Source organism: Sitophilus oryzae, unplaced genomic scaffold, assembly GCF_002938485.1.
Source record: "Sitophilus oryzae breed Bouriz unplaced genomic scaffold, Soryzae_2.0 scaffold_177_pilon_pilon, whole genome shotgun sequence".
Classification (NCBI taxonomy): domain Eukaryota; kingdom Metazoa; phylum Arthropoda; class Insecta; order Coleoptera; family Curculionidae; genus Sitophilus; species Sitophilus oryzae.
Window position 1 is genome coordinate 9856265 of NW_022146479.1, and position 18818 is coordinate 9875082.

The 18818-nt window shown below is 33.4% G+C and overlaps 1 protein-coding gene across 1 annotated transcript; it reads left to right on the forward strand.

Moving 5' to 3' along the window:
• The first annotated feature begins 3641 nt into the window (after positions 1-3641).
• LOC115882452 lies at positions 3642-12766 on the forward strand. Its single transcript, XM_030900517.1, has 3 exons — positions 3642-3843; positions 10073-10161; positions 10263-12766. The coding sequence occupies exons 2-3, from the start codon at positions 10105-10107 to the stop codon at positions 12042-12044; spliced, it is 1839 nt and encodes a 612-aa protein (XP_030756377.1). The 5' UTR covers positions 3642-3843; positions 10073-10104; the 3' UTR covers positions 12045-12766.
• Positions 12767-18818: the final 6052 nt, after the last annotated feature.

The window sequence follows — 18818 nt, forward strand, 5'->3', positions numbered from 1 at the left end:
TGATAGGCAAAGTGTGTTCTGAGGATAGGCACAATTATCACTGTAATGGATCGTTGGCCGGACTTATATTCACAAAATGCACGTAATCGTAACAAAACAAAGACAAAAAAATCATAATTTACATCCACGAAAGCACCAAAAACGAAAAAATTGACCATATATGGGTACTTTCGAACAATACCGGTTTAATAATAATATATATTTGATGTAACGATTAAGTTAAGTCATTTTTACGGTTAGTTTTTTCGGGACATTTTTTAAAATTACGGAAACCTTAAAAATGCGGACATGTCCGTGTAAATCCGGACGTATGGAAACCCTAGAGAGACCTATATAACGGAGACTAATATCAATTTTTAAAATTAAGAGCTATTTTCTGGGAAAATATAATCAAAACTGTTTTACTCTAACCCTAACAGACATAATATTTATGACGTAAATATCTCTAACGGTTTGCGTCGGTTAAGAAACAAAATATGTCATATGTAAAATATATACTGACGCAGGTAAGTTTGTGTAACTTTCACTGGCTGCTTAAAGCCATGCACCCATATCGATGGGTTGGTGTACCCGGACACGAGAAAGTAATAGGCCAAATCAAAACGAAAACAGTTTACGCTAGAATGAGTACCTTAAAAAATACTTATATTAAAAAAAATATATTCCTATGTAAATATAAGTTTCTGTTTTAATAATTAAAATCAATAGTTATACATGCTGTCAAATACTTAACCTACTATATGTTTTTAATATTACTTTTGATGTTGCCTACTAATTTCACAAGGCAATTCAGGCCATCATTACTATTTAATTGAGATGCATCTGTGTTAAGACATTCAGAATAATTTTAGATACCTAATATGGCTACAGAGATCTCCATAATTTTTTTTTGGCAGTGTCACCCATAAGTCCGCATCAGATGAGAAATTTTTAGAAATTCCTTAATAGTTTGGTTTTGTGGATTGAAACAGTTGTTTATATTCTTTCAGAAAGCAAAATAAAACACTAATTCACCATAATACACCAAAACACTTTACTTTTAAACACTGGACGCGTGTTTCGCTAACCATGTTAGCATCATCCGCACAAGATTAAAACTCAAAACACCAATCTTATATACTACTATACTTAAGTTTCTATACTACATATTAAATAATAATTCATGGAAAACAATAAAAAAGACCACTAATGATACTAGAAAGTTAAAAATTAGATTTAATTACTTTTTTAAAGAAATGTTGTAATTGGGGGAAAACAACAATTGATCTACAAAACGTTTAGTGTTAATTTTCATTTGAAATAGGAGTACAATTAGTTAGAGCCCGTAAAGTTACCTTTTTGTCATATTACTGTGAAATGTGGATTTTCAAAAAGATTAATATGTGCCTCTCAGTAGCGGCATAGCGGGATAATAATATCTAGATACAACACCTAGAGTGATTGATTACATTTCGGGTAGCATAGTGGTTAAAATAAATTGCTGCAAATAAACACCCAGCACTATTAAGTAATCTAAAACGAGAATGGTGCCATATTCAAATTTCCTTGTTGTGAAAAAGTTTTAGAATGAAGCTGCACATTAAAAAAAAGAATTTCAGATTAAAAAAAATGCCAGATTGTCAGTTATAGACATTTTCTAAATCGCCATATCATCATTTTTAGTTCATTCAACCATTTCCAATTATGGTGGAGCCTCCCTTACATATTTAGATAATGGTTGGCTAAATGGGTCCAAGATATCCTTGCTAGTTTCTTAATATGGTTCCATCTTAATCTTAAGCGTATTGTTCTGGTTTCTTAATTCCTCGTGAGTATGATGCTGTAATTTTTGTGGTTCATTTATTGTCGTGTATTGTGTGGTATTTTGAAGTCAAAACGTGCGTTTTTTGGGCGAATTTTAGGGGCCCAATTTACGCTCTAATTATTTCAGACAGGTGCGTTCCCAAAAAACATTGCGAGGGCTTCAGTATTAGGTTTCTGTTGCTGTTTCCAATACAGCCTTTCATCCGCCTTACGATTTGGCATATTATATGTAAAATTTCATAAATTCGTGTTAAAAACTTGATAATTAACTTCAAAAATCAAAATATTTTTTTATAACACATCCCTCGGTTCAGCATCTATAAGGTTAAATGATAGCTGAAAGTTTGGTAGCCGAATTCCAAAAATATAGCATTTTTATGAAAACCTGATAAAGAGACAAAAGAGATACATAAAAAATAGAGTGATATAATTTGAGAGATAATTAAATTTTGTATTTGATGCTTGCAGAATATAGAGAAAGTTCAATTTAAATTAAAAGAAGTTATTATGATTTAAAACAATAAGCACTATTTTATAAGTGTATTGATGAGAACCCAAAATCAATGCTAAAATTGCGTTAAAATCGTCTCCAATAAAAATGAAGCTATTGAGAGGAATCAAAAAACAAACTTTCAAAAAGACGTACCTAGATATAAAATAATTGTTAAATTCCTTGCCTTGTTAACACATTCCACAGGGTGTTCCAAACTTTCATCAAAATATCAACATTTTGTTTTCCCTCGTATAATTGACATTGATGGAAACTTTCATTTTTAATTTAGAAAAACATAATAAAAAGTAAGATATTTTTTTAGCTAGCTCTTATTTAGAATTTATTTTTTGACACTCTGTATAAGCTAGCAAGTATTATTTTTATTAATGCAACACAATATTTAAAAAAATAAAGTAATACTTCAGTCAATATCTGGTGTTCGTACTTTTATAGGCTTAGAGAAATTAATCAGTAGAATTTTTACAGCATTTAAAAAAAATTGTAAATATTTCAAAAACTTTTTTTCCTTTGATTTTTGCCTGCCAAGTTCTGTCACCAACAGTTATTACTTGCAGTAACAATATCTGTATAAAACTCAGTCTTGTCGGTTCCAAGATAACGATCATACAGTGTGATTTAAGCGAAGTAAACCTTAAAAAAATAAAACACTAATTCACCATAATACACCAAAACACTTTACTTTTGCACTGGACGCGCGTTTCGCTAACCATGTTAGCATCATCAGCAGATGATAAAACAGTTTTAATCATCTGCTGATATTGTGCAAAAGTAAAGTGTTTTGGTGTATCGTAGTGAATTACTGTTTTATCTTGTTGTTGTAACACTAAGGCAAATGGTAATGAAGTAAACCTTATTGAAGTTCACCTTTATTTTAATTGTAGAAACTCAAAAAAATATAATAATATACAGAATTTTTACCATTTTTAAAAATAAATATTTAATATTATTTCTTAATTTGGAAGCCGCCACAAAGTTATAAATATTTTTTATTCCTATGTGTATCAGGATAATTCGATTTGTAGATATTATATAAAATTAGTGAACTCTTGGTTTGGTAACCAAATAATTTTGCACAGTGTGACATAATTTGATGACGAATAAGCGATGACCAGAGCATGTTCGAAAGTGCATTTGGGGTGACAAATACCGGATACAATTGTTGTGCAATAGAGCGTCTAGAGAAATGAAATAAAAGAAAGTGACATTGGCGTGTCAAAATCCGGAACTTCCTCAACGCCCGAATAGGACGAAGATGGTGGCTCGAAAACCCCTGGTCCGCGAGTGGGGCACACTTTCACGCCAATATAAAACCAACGGAACATTTTAAATTGTATTACTTTTAGCTTAACTCGCTGAGGACTGGCTGTCGTGTGGTAGAAAGCCGCGTTGTGACTTACGATATGCGCGATCTGTGTCAAGTGAAGTGTCAATAAGGACTGATATCATTTTCTTCGATATTTCTGTGCCCTTCTCCCAGACCTACCCTATCACTGGACTTTAACATATCTGATTTGGATTATTCACAGGTAACGTTAGTGATAATAAAAATCAACTCTTGCGATAGTAAGCACAGTAATTTAACATAAACAAAACATTTACCGGTTAGTTCAACACATAACTGAAAATAGTGTTTAACATTAATACAGGTAGCGTTACATTTTTTTATGAAACGTTTAACTGTTATTAGAAGCATTTAATGGCCCAGCTATATTTAAAAAAAATACGGTATGGTCGAAAAAAAAACGGCGGCAATCTTAATTTCCGAGGTAACTCTGACGCGTTTTTTTTTATCGTATGGTATTTTCATGTCTTCTGAGATGTAAAAACCGGCTTCTGAGATATAATAGACTGGCAAAGAAATGCGTACAATCACAAAGTGAAATTTCTTCGATTGCTACCGGCTGCCAATCTTTCTAGCTGTGTAAAAGATTTTATATTGAGCACACAGTAGATAGAAAGCAAGCCAGTGTGTCAATGGATTATGGGGCATGCGCTTGTTATCGCGCCGAAGAACATTATTACTACAGGTGTACGCAAACATCGATAAAATCAATCAATTTCTATACGGTCCTTTCTTTTTCGTTAATGTTTTTCTTAATTTGCGGTATATTAGTACGGAAAGTAGCTTATATTGTTTGTATGACTGTAAAGGAATAATGTACAACTACATCACACATGTTTCTTACAAATTTAGCGAATTATCAGAAAAAAGTAAAATACGGGTGCAAATAGAATTAATATAACTAATAAAAATATGGATAAAATATAATAATAGTTGAAAGGTTTTGTAAAATCTATATCAGAAAAAATAATAAATGATATAATATAAAGGGTGTGCCGTTTAAATAAATTGAGATTTTTTTTATTTTAAGTAATTAGTCGAAATTCATTAATTTATTTTGAACACCCTGTAGCATCTAACTCCAATATCTTTACATATATCTTTTTCTATATCTATATAAAACTTTCCTCTAATTTGAGTACTCAAAATTCAGAAATAATAGCGCCACTATTATTTTTATTACTATGCTGATATGTAACATTTCTTTAAATTTTTAGATTATCGTCATATATTTAGATAATCTCCTTTTAATTGGGTCCATTGTTGTCTATTGTGGGATATGCGGGTCCAAGTTATCCCTGCTAATTTCCTAATAGCATGGTCCCATCTTAGATGTAGTCTTCTTCTGGTTCTCTTAATCCCTCATGGGCTGTAATTTTTGTGGTCCATCTTCTGTTGTCCGTCCTTCTAACAAGGCGTCCTGCCCATTATTGCCACTTGAGGGATTTGATTCTGTGAATTACATCTATTCCCTGGGTCTTTTGTTGTATCCACACAATTTTTTTACTGTCTTTCTTTGATATTCCCAGCATATTTTGTTTCTTATGATGTCGGTTTTAAGTATCTACGTTTCGAATGCAGAGGTCGTGAATAGTAGTACAAGTTTTAGATACACGAGTCTTAAATAAGTGCAAATATTTTAGGGGTAGTATATTTCGACCCCAAAAACACGTCTGAGGTTTTTTCGCAAAAAAAAATTTGCTAAAAAACATAATATCGTCAAAAAATTTCCAGCATATTTCGTTTCTTATGATGTCGGTTTTAAGTATCTACGTTTCGAATGCAGAGGTCATGAATAGTAGTACAAGTTTTAGATACACGAGTCTTAAATAAGTGCAAATATTTTAGGGGTAGTATATTTCGACCCCAAGAACACGTCTGAGGTTTTTTCGCAAAAAAAAATTTGCTAAAAAACATAATATCGTCAAAAAATTGCAACATGGATAGTAGATTAAATTTACAAAAAAAAGAAAACACAGAAAAGATCCAGTGGTTCTGAAAATTGAAGCAAAATTTTTTTTTTAATTTCTAGTATTAGTAAAATATCTCGGTTATTTTAGACTTATTTGAAAAATGGTAAATAGATCTATACCAGCCCTGAAAATATTTGTACTTATTTAAGACTCATCCTGTATAAACTAAAAATTAGGGTGTTATATTAAAAAAAAATCCGCCAAATTTTTTTAACGATCTATTTATATACTCAAGAATACTTTTAAATTGAAATATCTGAGCATTCATTATTATTATCGTTGACTCGTCTTGTAAAATTCATTATCTGTTAAACCCATCAAAACAATGAACTAATATAAAACTTCATAGCTCGCTTTGTCAATAAAGTTTTAAGTCCGAACGAAAGTATAAACATTCTTAATAGGTCAAGAAATTTTTAATTAATGTTGAAACGTCATGAATATTTTGGAAATGAGATAAATAAATGGCCGAACAACTAAAAAGAATGCGCTGCCCGTCTTTTACGGTGGAAATAAATAATTAATTAAGAATTCTATAGGCAATTTAACATTTAAATGGGTATATTCTAGGTTATAAAAAGAAAAGTATCGATAAAAGCCAAAGAGAAAATCCACAACGTCCACATTAACATAGGTAATTATTTCGAGGCGATTATTTTCGGCAAATATCGTCGGATGTGTGCCACAGACACACTTTTATGCAATTATAAAACGTATAATTTGAAACTGCTCGCATGCATTTTTAATAATTCGTTATCATGGCTTTCAATTAATGCTTCCATTTTCATGTTCTATTAAGCTCGGCGATGTTAGCTCATTTATATCGCTCTGAAATTTTATTATAACGTTCCATTATTTACCTAACAATAAATTAAATATCTCGTTCTCGTTTTAGTTTTAAGCGTATTCAAAATGAAGCTCGTATTAACATTCGGTGTTTCTGTGTCAGGCGTACTTGTAAAACAGCAGTTTTATCATGTCGATTGCTATTTCATAGACCACTATGTCGTTTTTTTCTTGTGGTCATATATAATTTTAACAATTTTCAATTTTGTTAGTTACCATTTTTTAGAAATCAGGTTATAAAATATAAATTTTCTTATGCGTTGCGTTATCGAAGACTATTGTTTATTGTTTGGTGCATTGTTTCACAAGATCTGTCACTGAGTCGGTCGAATTTCTCTGAGCCCGGTTCTGGCCCGCTGAAGACAAACAATAAAAAAGAGAAAACACACGGAAAACTAATTGTCGCCAGGCGATTTCAATTAAAAGGCACAAAGAGTGTGTGCGATGAAAATTTCTAATATGCAACAAGTGCACCTGGGGCATCCATAAATGGTTGTTATTCTTCGAACGAGTTTGACCAATTCAGACTCTATTAGATCACAAGAAGCACTTGTTCCACTTTCTACAAAGGCCGTTCCAATCTCGAACATAGATAATAAATAGATACGGTAAACTGGGGCTACTTTGACAGTCCACAGATACTTTGATACGCCTTGGGTTATTTCTACACTTTCTGCCATTCACATAAAAGTAGAATCCTTTTGCTGCATGCTGTACTATTCACGAAATACAGGCTGGTCTGAATTATAGCCGGGAAACTTTGGTGGCAAATTCTGCAGAATTTCGTATAATTTTATGTCCTAAAATGCTTGATGTCGGAGATACTTAGATAGATTTTTTCCAAATAATTTCAGAACTAACGTCAAAATTTGGATGAAAATTGGTGTTTGGAAGTTTTCTAACATGGGAAATTCGATATCAATATGACTCCTACTAGTAGTTAGCTTACAAGTTTTTTTTAACTGTTTTGATGAGTAATATCTTTTCGTATACGCCCGAGGGAAAAATATATATTTTTGCCGTTTCCTACTTAAAAAATGATGTAAAAATCGCTAAGAGCAAGCAACCGCTCTTAAGATATTAGGAATTGAAATGATCAATACATATCATCATTGGCAAAAAAATATTTTGACTGCAATGACAAATTTAGGAACTTTATACTTTAAAAGAAAAATTTATTATAAAACAGTTTCTCTTGAACCTTTGACACAAAAAAAAAATTCCAAATTTATTATTTCAGTGACATGTATTAATTATTTCGATTCGGAATATCTTAAGAACGGTTGCTCATGCATTTTTTTAGGTAGGAAAACGCGGAAATGTATATTTCTTTCACTCAGTAGTGTAATACAGGTACGAACGAAAAGTTTTTCCCTTTGGAAATCGAATTTTCCATATCAATAAATATCCAGACACCAATTTTCACCGAAATATAAACGTTAGTTCAGAAATTATTTAGCAAAAAAAAACAATTAAAAATTAAATTTCTACACCCTGCATCTCCGAAACGAAGCATTTTTAGGACATGCGCAAATACGAACTTTTTTACTTATTTTTATCAGCACAATAAGTTGCCGATGTTTCCCGATTACAATTCGGATTACCCTGTATAACGTACAGATATTTAAAGAAAATAATAAGCTAAACATCTCGTATAACTGCAGTTTAGTCAAGGCCGATCTGTTACCTTTAACTGGTCGTAGTTTTTATTCCGTTTTATTTCTAATTGCTTCTCGCTAATTGGATATTTAAATTGCTTAACTCTCTGTGTATTTTCCGTCAAGTGCGATTATTCTTCCTCATGTTATATGGATCTTTCCTTAGCGGATCATATAACAGATATATTCTTTTCTTATTCGAGCTCATTTATTTAACAGTTTCGCGCTGGCTATATCTATCGTCATTCAGCAAAAAGTGCTCTTTTATTCAAAACCGCCGCCACTTTTGGGTACGGTTAGTTCTAATTGATTTATGCTCAAGATGTTGGTATTAAAGGCCCAATTATTATTGTCATGAAAAATATCGCTGTTTGGCTAATGTCTTCAAATGCAAATTGAAGAAAAACGAACAGAAAATGCAGGAACATACGCTTCTTCTCTTTATTGATTCCTCAAGATGCTCAAGATGTTACTATTAAAGGTCCAATTATTATTATAATGAAAAATATCGCTGCTTGGCTAATATCTTCAAATACAAATTAAAAAATAAAATAAAAAATTCAAGAAAATATGCTTCTTCTCTTTATTGATCTCTCAATATGCTCAAAATGATACTATTAAAGGTCCATTTATTATTATAATGAAAAATATCGCTGTTTGACTAATATCTTCAAATACAAATTGAAGAAAAACGAATAGAAAATGCTAGAAAATATGCTTCTTCTCTTCACTGATTTCTCAAGATGCTAAAGATGTTACATTAAAGATCCAAATATTATTATAATCAAAAATATAGCTGTCTGGCTAATATCTTCAAATACAAATTGAAGAAAAACAATTAGAAAATGCAGGAAAATATGCTTTTTCTCTTTACTGATCTCTCAAGATGTTACATTAAAGATCCAATTATCATAAAGAAAAATATCGCTGTTTGACTAATATCTTCAAATACAAATAGAAGAAAAACGAATAGAAAATGCAAGAAAATATGCTTATTCTCTTTATTGATCTCTGAGAAGCATATTTTCTGAAGCTGCCCAAGCTGCTAATATTTAAGGTCCAATTAATTATAATAATGAAAAATATCGCTATTTGTTTGATATCTTCAAATAAAAATTGAAGAAGAACCAATAGAAAATGTGGAGAAATATGCTTCTTCTGTCTATTTATCTCTCCAGATGCTACTATTAAAGGCCCAATTATTATAATAATGAAAAATATCGCTGTTTCGCTAATATATTCAAATAAAAATTGAAGAAGAACCAATAGAAAATGCGGGGAAATATGCTTCTTCTCTATTGATCTGCCGTAATTGGGTTTGATACACTTACTCGTCCGTATAATATTAGAAAGCTTCTTAAAACCAGAATATTTATGACGGAGATTTTACTTCACATAAATACCGATATAATTTGATATCGGTATTAAAACAAGAGAGATTGCTTTGGTTAGGGTGAAATTTTAAAAGTAGGTTTATACGTTCTCGAAGAAATGTAGCAATGTCGTCGATAACATTTTGTTTCCGGCTTTTGTGTTTTGGTAATAAAGATACCTAAGCAGATTTTAGATTTTATTAATTATCATTTATTAGAAATTACTTTAAATAATTGGCCGATCAATTGAGTAGTTGATTACTTAGGTATTTATTCTAATCTAAGGTTCAAATTTTTATTAATTGGGCTAGAAAGAAAAGAAAAAAGGTATTTTTCTCGGCGAGGCATGCTTTAATAATTATAAACATGATCCGAAGGGTAGGAAGTAGGCAATTAGTTTTGAAAAGTGACGAGATGTTGATGCATCTTCAGTGAACAGACAGCAGCCGGTCGGTGAACTGTGCTTACTATCAAGAGTGTGTCAGTAGGTCGCCATCGAGCGATGGAAGGCTACGCATAGCCATCACCAATTCATTGTCAAGGTGTGTTTTATTTTCTTACAGACGCACTTTAGGCCGTTACCGGCGAGTACACCATGACAAGGTCGCGGATGCTGTACGTACTCGGAACTTTAGCATTCTATTTATTTGGGGTAAGAAACTCTATGTCTTCTTTATATTCGTTTCACTTCAATTTCTATTTTGTTCTACTTCGTTTAACTAACATTCATCCAATTTGCTTTGATATTTTCAGAAAACAAACTGTGATGCGCCGCTGGATTCAGCATCCCTTCCTCTGGAACACAGATCGGTGTATGGGGCTCCCTTATCAGGGCCTGGCTATGCACCTCAGTCCCTCGCGCCCCTAGGAGGCGGAGGAGGGCACGAAGAACTCTGGCCATTGGCTACGCCCGACATGCCCAAGATCAAACACCTCCAAGTCCAGTGCGAGAAGACGCACATGCGCGTCAACATCGAGTTCGACCGACCCTTCTACGGAATGATCTTCTCCAAAGGGTTCTACAGTGACTCTCATTGTGTGCATTTAAAACCGGGTACTGGACACTTGAGTGCTACGTTCGAGATATTTCTGAACAGTTGCGGTATGTCGTCTTCTGCTAGTCATAACGTTGCTAATTACGGGGGTTCGACTCCTAGCGGAAGTTACGTAGAGAATACTATCATTATTCAGTACGACCCTTACGTGCAAGAAGTGTGGGATCAAGCGAGGAAACTCAGATGCACCTGGTACGATTACTACGAGAAGGCTGTCACGTTCAGGCCGTTCCAGGTAGACATGCTGCACGCGGTCATGGCTAACTTCCTGGGCGACAACTTGCAATGCTGGATGCAGATACAAGTGGGAAAAGGACCGTGGGCGTCGGAGGTATCGGGAATAGTGAAGATCGGTCAAACGATGACCATGGTGCTCGCTATCAAGGACGATGAGAACAAATTCGATATGTTAGTCCGTAACTGCGTGGCCCACGACGGTAAGAGAACTCCCATCACGCTGGTCGACGATGTAGGGTGCGTGGTCAGGCCGAAAATAATGAGCAAGTTCCAGAAAATAAAGAACTTCGGACCGTCAGCCTCGGTCGTGTCCTTTGCCTACTTCCAAGCGTTCAAATTCCCTGACTCCATGAACGTGCACTTCCAGTGCGTGATCCAAGTGTGCAGATATAACTGCGCCGAGCCGAAATGCGGGCATGGGCCTGGATTAGAATACGGTGTACCGGCTTTGGGTGGCAATGCCCTAGGAGGAGGAGGTGATTACGGACACGCAGCCGAATACGGACCACCTCCAGTGGGCGAATACGGTCTCCCACCCGCATTCCCCGACCCCAGACACCCTTCAGGACCTACCGGAGCTTACTCTGAACAAAACGCCGACGTAGTTCCTGCTCCACAGGCACAAACCTCTTCATCTTCCACTTCAAACCCACCGAATTTGTCTTCGCCCGCTCCGCATCCTGGTGGACAAGGTAGTAACGAGATCCATCTTCCTCCTCCTCCGCTGCCAGGACACCACGGCCTCTACACGACCGTGAAAAGGAAGAGCAGCGTGAACGACGAGTTGGAAAGTAAAATAGCTACTCTAGGGGGACGCCCAAGGTCAGTAGAGAATCTTCCTGATGAGCTACAAGGTGCCAGACGCAAGAGAAGTCCAGAGGTGATGAGTTTCGTGGTCAGTCACGTTTATAAACGCGAGGCTCAAGAAATGACTGATGTGAACACGAGCAGGACTATCCAGGTTGTTGCTCCTGGCGACGTTAACTTCGCTCTGAATGCTGCTCAAACTAACGAGACTGTCGTTATACAATCCGCTTCTTCGCACGATCCAGAGACAATTTGCATGTCGGTGCCAAGTTTCGTAGCTGGATTGGTTATGTTACTTTTGGTCCTGATAGTGGCCAGTTTGGTAGCTGCTTTTCTATTTGTCAGGGTACGTGCTATAGATAAAAAGGGCCTCGCCACGACATTCGTTAACGCTCGTGGTTACGATAATTCCGAATTTGTTAAAGTTGCGAACTGATACGACCAGAAAAATTTAAAAGAGACGCTATTTTAGAGTTCCAAAGATGTTTGTGAGTGAATCTGCGAAGGCGATCGATGCCTTGTCGGCGACGGACGTAGCGTTATCATATGATCAAAAAGAAAATGAATTGAAACAGTCAGGGAACCTTATATTCAGAATTAATTTATTATATTTTATGTTACATGAAATTTCATGACTGATTTGCTTTATTTGCCTTTTCGGTTATATAATCTGAATGAACCTCGTCATCGAATTCTTTTCTTCTGTTATTTTTCTTGACTGTTCCTCCAAAAAACAGTTTTATTTTGACTTGTGCCGCTAATCGGCCACAGCCGTTGGCTGCATGACTTATATTATTATTTATTTAATTTATTTTTTTATAACTGTATCCTAGCTAATGTATTGTCCCAGTACGGTGTAATAATTTTATTTTATTTTCCGACTCAGTCAAAAACCAAACCTAGTCTTTTCGAGTGGAAATTAAATAAAATGACTACAGGTACGCGGGGTAAGTACAATGTATCATGGTAGTACTCGACTGTTTTTCTTAAAACCTTTTTTCCAAGACTCAGTAAAACAGGATCTCCTAAATCTTCATCTAATCAGTATTACTATTTATTTCTGTTCTATTTGACTCCATAAAAAAACATTATTGTAAAAAGACGTTGTTGAAAAATTAACATTTGTTTTTTCTCATCAAATAAAGTTATTTCTCGTAATCTCTTTTGATTTATTTTACCTAATTAATTCCTTTTATTTTATGAATAAATGAGTACAAAACAAAGGGTGGATTTTACAGCGAATGTAGAATAATTTAAAGGTAGGAAATAGCGGTGAAAATTATCCATATAGGCGTGCTAAATCGTTAAATCCAGGGGATGTAGCAAACACCCAAGTTTAAGCTCATTACGGCTCGTCGTCAACAATATCATATTCTAATGATACAGATCAGCTATGCAGGGTCGTCATTGGTTTTTGTTTCCATAGCGACGTTTCGAATATACTGCTGAATGTTTTCACACAAACATCATATTCAATTCAGGAATGTCTCTCCCGCATTGTAACAAACGTTATAAAAGAAAGTTTCTCAATCTTTCTTTCACAGAATTTTTTGTCAAAGAAGACAACACATTTTCAGTATTATTTTATGAAACATATATAATATACTTGAAATTAGGTATTTAGGGAACGCTTTGATTAAATTTCCATTTAAGAAATATATAGCAATTCGTTTTAATCAAAGATATTTAGTTTAAATATCTTTAGTTTTAATACTCTAATTAAAAGCGTATATTATATCAAATATTTAAAGTTTAAAGGAATATAATAGACAGGATGAGTCTTAAATAAGTGTAAATATTATTAGGGCTGGTAGATCTCAATAAAAAAAAAACATATTTCCTCTTCACCGTTTTCCAAATATGTCCAAAATATCCCAGTTATTTTAGAAATTAAAAAATTTCGCGAAAAAACCTCATAGATGTGTTTCTGGGGTCAAAATAAACCATCCCTAAATATATTCGCACTTTTAAGACTCATCCTGTACATATAAAGACAAATAATCAATTTATTTGTTTTTTTTTCATCATCAATCTCTTCACCGATGTATGACGGACGAAGTAGTATATAAACTATGATAAAAGGCTAGCAAAAGAAATGCATTATAGCAATTTGGAGAGTAATGAGAACAAATGGTGGTCTTCTGATGCTCCCTAATGTTTAAAATGGATAGCGAACTCCTTGCTTTTTGTAATTTAAAAATATTGTAAGAAAAAATACTTGTTAGATAGTAAAAATTTTGAAAATTTTAGCGCCTATAGGCAATTTTGCGTAGATTAAGAGTATATTTAATTTTAAAGAGGCTTAAATGCTTTGGTGCTAAACCCTTGTTTTTGAACGATTTTTGATTATGGCTAAGCTAAAACTATCCTTATCCTTGCAGCTTTTAATGTACTCCTAAGGCCACAATGGTTTATATTTTTTTATTTTATACTTTTTAATTAATTAATAACAGCAATTTCATCAAAGTTGGTTACTTGAACAAAATCCCTAATTTTTGTGACTATACAGGGTGGTCCGAATTGTATTCGAAAAACTTCGGCAGCATATTCTGCAGATAAAAATAAGTAAAAAAGTTCGTATAAATTTATGTGCCAAACGCTTCGTTTCGGAGATACAGGTTGTAGAAGTTTCATTTTTATTCCGATTTTTTCCAAATAATTTGTGAGCTGCCCCCGATATTTAGACAAAGATTTGTATCTGTGTGTTTTTTGACGTGACAAATTCGATTTCGATGTCAGTATGACTCCTACTTGTAGGAGGCGCCCCTACAAGTAGGAGGATTGTGTTTTGTATACATTTCCGTAATTTTTACGTAAAAATATCTCTTGGTCAAACTTGCTGCGAGAATGGTTTTCAAGATATTTGGAATCGAAATAGTTAATACATGTGATAATTGAAAAAAATGTACATGCTGACTGGATAGATATTAGTCTGAAATAATAAATTTGAAATGTTTTTGTGCCAAAGATTGAACAGAAACTTTTTTATAGTAATTTATTTCTAGAAAAAATCATCATTAGCTTAAAAAAATACAAAGTTCTCAAATTTATCATTTCAGTCAAATAACTATCTACCCAACATGCTTATTTTTTGCCAATAATGACATGTATTGACTATTTCCTTCTAAATATATTGAGAACGGTTACTCGTAGATTTTTACCAAGAGACATTTTTACCTAAAAAATTACGGAAGTGTATATTTTTTTCACGCAGTAGTTTTATACAGGTACGGACACAAACTTATTAGTCTTCAAATCAGTTAAAACTCATTTAGGTGGCGCCCCCAACAAGTAGGAGTCATATAGACATCGAAATAATATTTCTCATGTCAAAAAACATCCATACACCAATTTTAATCCAATATTGATTCAATATTGAAATCTAAATATTGATGTTGAAAAAAAACGAAATAAAAATGAAACTTCTACACCCTGCATCTCCGAAACGAAGCATTTTAGGACATACCTTTATACGTTTCCCGAATACAATTCGGACCACCCTGTATGTATAAAACAAAGTCGAAAATATATCCATTTTTTGCTGCTATTTTTACATGGTTTCAAAAGTCGTAGAAAAATAGGAAACAAAATAAAAATATCTGAAAATTTCAACATTTATTAGAAATTCTATGGAGGTTACAGAGTAGACTATAAATTTTGAATAATCTTGTAAATGAGTTAGTTCTATAATGAGTCGTACAGACGTCTCAATTATTGTTCTTTTCTAAAGTAGCAAAACAATCCTAGAAATTTTAATCAATTTTTGACAATTTACTAATGAAATAAAATATTTCTTTTTAAAACAGGTGTTTTTTCTTTGTCTTTGTTCATTAAAATATACGCCATTATTAATACTAGCCAACATAAAACAGTAAAACAACCTTATTAGTTTAGTATAAACAGCTAATTGCATTGAGTCCCAGGTGAATATTATAATAACATAAGTTACAGGAGTTGAAGCAATCAAATCAGAAATTACATTGGAGCAGAGGCAGACAAAGATAGAGATGTTATAGTAGGGGAGCCCACGGGGAAACTTTAGGATTTACTGAGGATATTGAGGAATCAAAGCTGCTTCTTCTAATGTTGCTGCTTTGATAAAAATTGACTCTTTTACGCTTCTCTATCCTATGTATATTTTTTACTTTTTTTCTTCTTAATTAATACTTTATTTTATATACAATGAAAACTTTAACAATTAGTTTTAAAAGTAAAATTAGATATAAAAATTGCCGACTGTGAACTGTCTGGAACTTGGTAAGAGAGGTAAAAAAGTAAAGATATATATAGATAGGTGTTGAATTTAAGTTAAGTGATATAAAATCGCAAAAACAGAACAAGTTTCTTCTTCTTCTTCTTAAAGTGCCTTCTCCATTCAGTGAAGATCGGCAACAACCATGGCAAATTCCTCTCTATTTTTCGCTCTTCTCAGCAAAGTATGTGAGTCCAGGCCTGTCCAATCTCTGATGTTCTTCAGCCAGGAGCATTGCCGTCGTCCGGGTCTGCGCTTTCCCTCAATTTTACCCTCGATGATGAGCTGAAGGAATGCATACTTGCTATGTCTCATGATATGGCTCAAATAGGCTGCTTTCCTCTTTTTTATTATGTCGAGGAGTTCTCGGTCCTTGTTCATTTGGTTTAGAACTCGTTCATTCGAGACACGGTCAGTCCATGGTATTCTCAGCATTCTGCGATATACCCACATCTCAAATACTTCCAACTTATTCATTTAGCTTACTTTGAGTGTCCACGACTCAACCCCGTAGAGAAGTGTGGAAAGTACGTAGCACTTCACGAAGTTGTTTTTTATATGGATGTTGAGACGTTTATCGCACAGTAGGTTCCGCAATTTTAGGAAGTTTGATCTAGCCATCTCAATTCGAGCTCTGATCCCAATGTCTGGGTTTAGGTCTTCACTAGAACAAGTTTAACCTAATTAATTAGTATGGTATAACGAAAATGAAATGACAGAATATAACAAAATGGGAGAAATCTTGTATCCTTTTAAGTAGTCCCACCAAACATGAACCTTTTATACAGGGTCGTGCGTGTATGGCAGCCGATCAGACTAGTAAAAAAATGATCTTTAGAAAAACTCGAGTACGTCAGCAATTTGCCGATTTCCTAAAGCTGAAGTAACTAAAATCATCAGGTAACTAAAATCATTCAAGTGTCACAGAAGAAGTTATTTCTTCTTCTGTGAAAGTGTGGTGCTAAGAACTACATATTTCTAAAAAATCAGCTATAACTTTTGGTATCGTCCAAATCATCAGTCTTTTGAATAGGAGCTTCTTTAACTTTCACGTTAGTAAAATGGATTTTCAGTGATATATGTTAAGTCTATACAGGGCTCCCTTACTATTACATTCATACAGTTTGAATTGAGGTGTGGCTCTCTCAAAATGGATTTCTCCATGAAATTAGTATTGTTAACATCTATTCCTCTTTAGTTTTTGAAAAGCAAGACATATAGGACGTCGGAAACTGGATACAGGTTATCGATAAGAATAAGTTTTGATAAATAAATGTTAGGAATAAAAAGTCAACCTGTAAAAATAAAATAAACCCTCCCTAGAAATTTTAATTATTTTTCAGTACCAAACAGACAGAATTCGCTATAACGCTTCGTTTACTTAGTTTTCGTAAAAATTAAAATACTATCTTCTCCAAGAAAATTTAGCGAACACCATTTTGTTTGGAAAAAAATCATAATGATTTTTTGTCTAAGTATTTTTTATAATAATAATAGCTGTTTTTTTTTTAAATCATTGGATTGACCATAGTTGCAAATTTTTATGACTATTATGTAGGAAAAAAAGTCGAAAAATCGCCCATTTATGGCTATTTTTAAACATTTTAAAAGATCTTTGAATAGTAAACATAGTCCTAAAATTATGAAAATATCAGCATTTGTAAAATTTTTTATATTGATTCAGAATACACACCTGTTGAAGGTTTTAGATATTTTAGTTTTGCGAAAGAAAATAATTTATTTACCCTTGTTATTGATCTATTTTTGAAGATAGTTAAAACGCCCCCTAGATCCATTGCTGTTCTCGTAAGATTACAATGGTCTATATTTTCTTATTCTAGGCCTTTTAATTAGTCAATAATAGTAGTTTTAACAAAATCGGTCACATTAATGCTAATTTTTGGCTATTTTTTACGCGTTTTCAAAGGCCTTAGAAATATAGTCTCAAAATTATGAAAATTTCAGTATTTGTCGGAAATTTTATGTAGATTCAGAATATGTACATCTTTGAGGGGTAACCTTGGCTTTGTGAGAAAAACATTTTGGACCCTTGTTTTTCAGCTATTTTTGATGAAAGTTAAAAGTCACTCAGCGATTTTTGATGATAGGTGAAATGCAATGAAAAAGTCGATGTGTTCACAGAATATGTGCCTCCATAGGCCTTAGAAAAATAGTCAACATAATGAAAAAATTCTAAATATTTGACAGTTAATAGAAAATTTTATTGAGATTAGACAGTTAAAAAAAAGTAAATGTCCACATATTATTGTATCAAACAAATTTTGAATAAGTAAATTATATAATTACAGATATGAGTGGTAGATGGAGGAAGGAAAGCGTTGATATTTTTATAGTCCTAAATCCCAGAGAATATTTTTATGGTGGTATGAAGAGCTCTAATAATAAAACAAAAACAAATTCATAAAAATCTGACAGGATATGGCGTAAGGATATGATTATATGGAATTTACGGCATAATACCGAGACCTCCCCCGCTATGACCATAACGTCTTTATCGATAACGAAATTTAATAACGTTGGGAAATCAATAAATGACTCATGAAACATAAATTTTTCCTGTATTATTAAAAATCGTTCGCTTGTTTGTCCAAATAGCTGCGGGCACGATGCCATAGACTCGTAATTGAGGGTGAAAAGTTTATTAGATGCGTTTGTTTTGCTCTGTAGAAAGAGAACTAGCATAATAATAATAAATTCGGTAAGCGGTCTCGGCCAAAAAGCTGTCACAGAACAAAAGAAGATTCCGGGGACATGTTTGCCATAGAATTATATCCTAACTTCCATATCTATCTCCGAAAGAAATAAGTTAATCTAGATAAGCGAGACGGAACTTGGGCTCATATTTTATCCCAGTTCAGGTGTTGTTTTATTTATCACATGAAACAGCGTAATTTAAAGAGAAAAATAAAAATTTAACTCCGAACTACCCACAAGGGA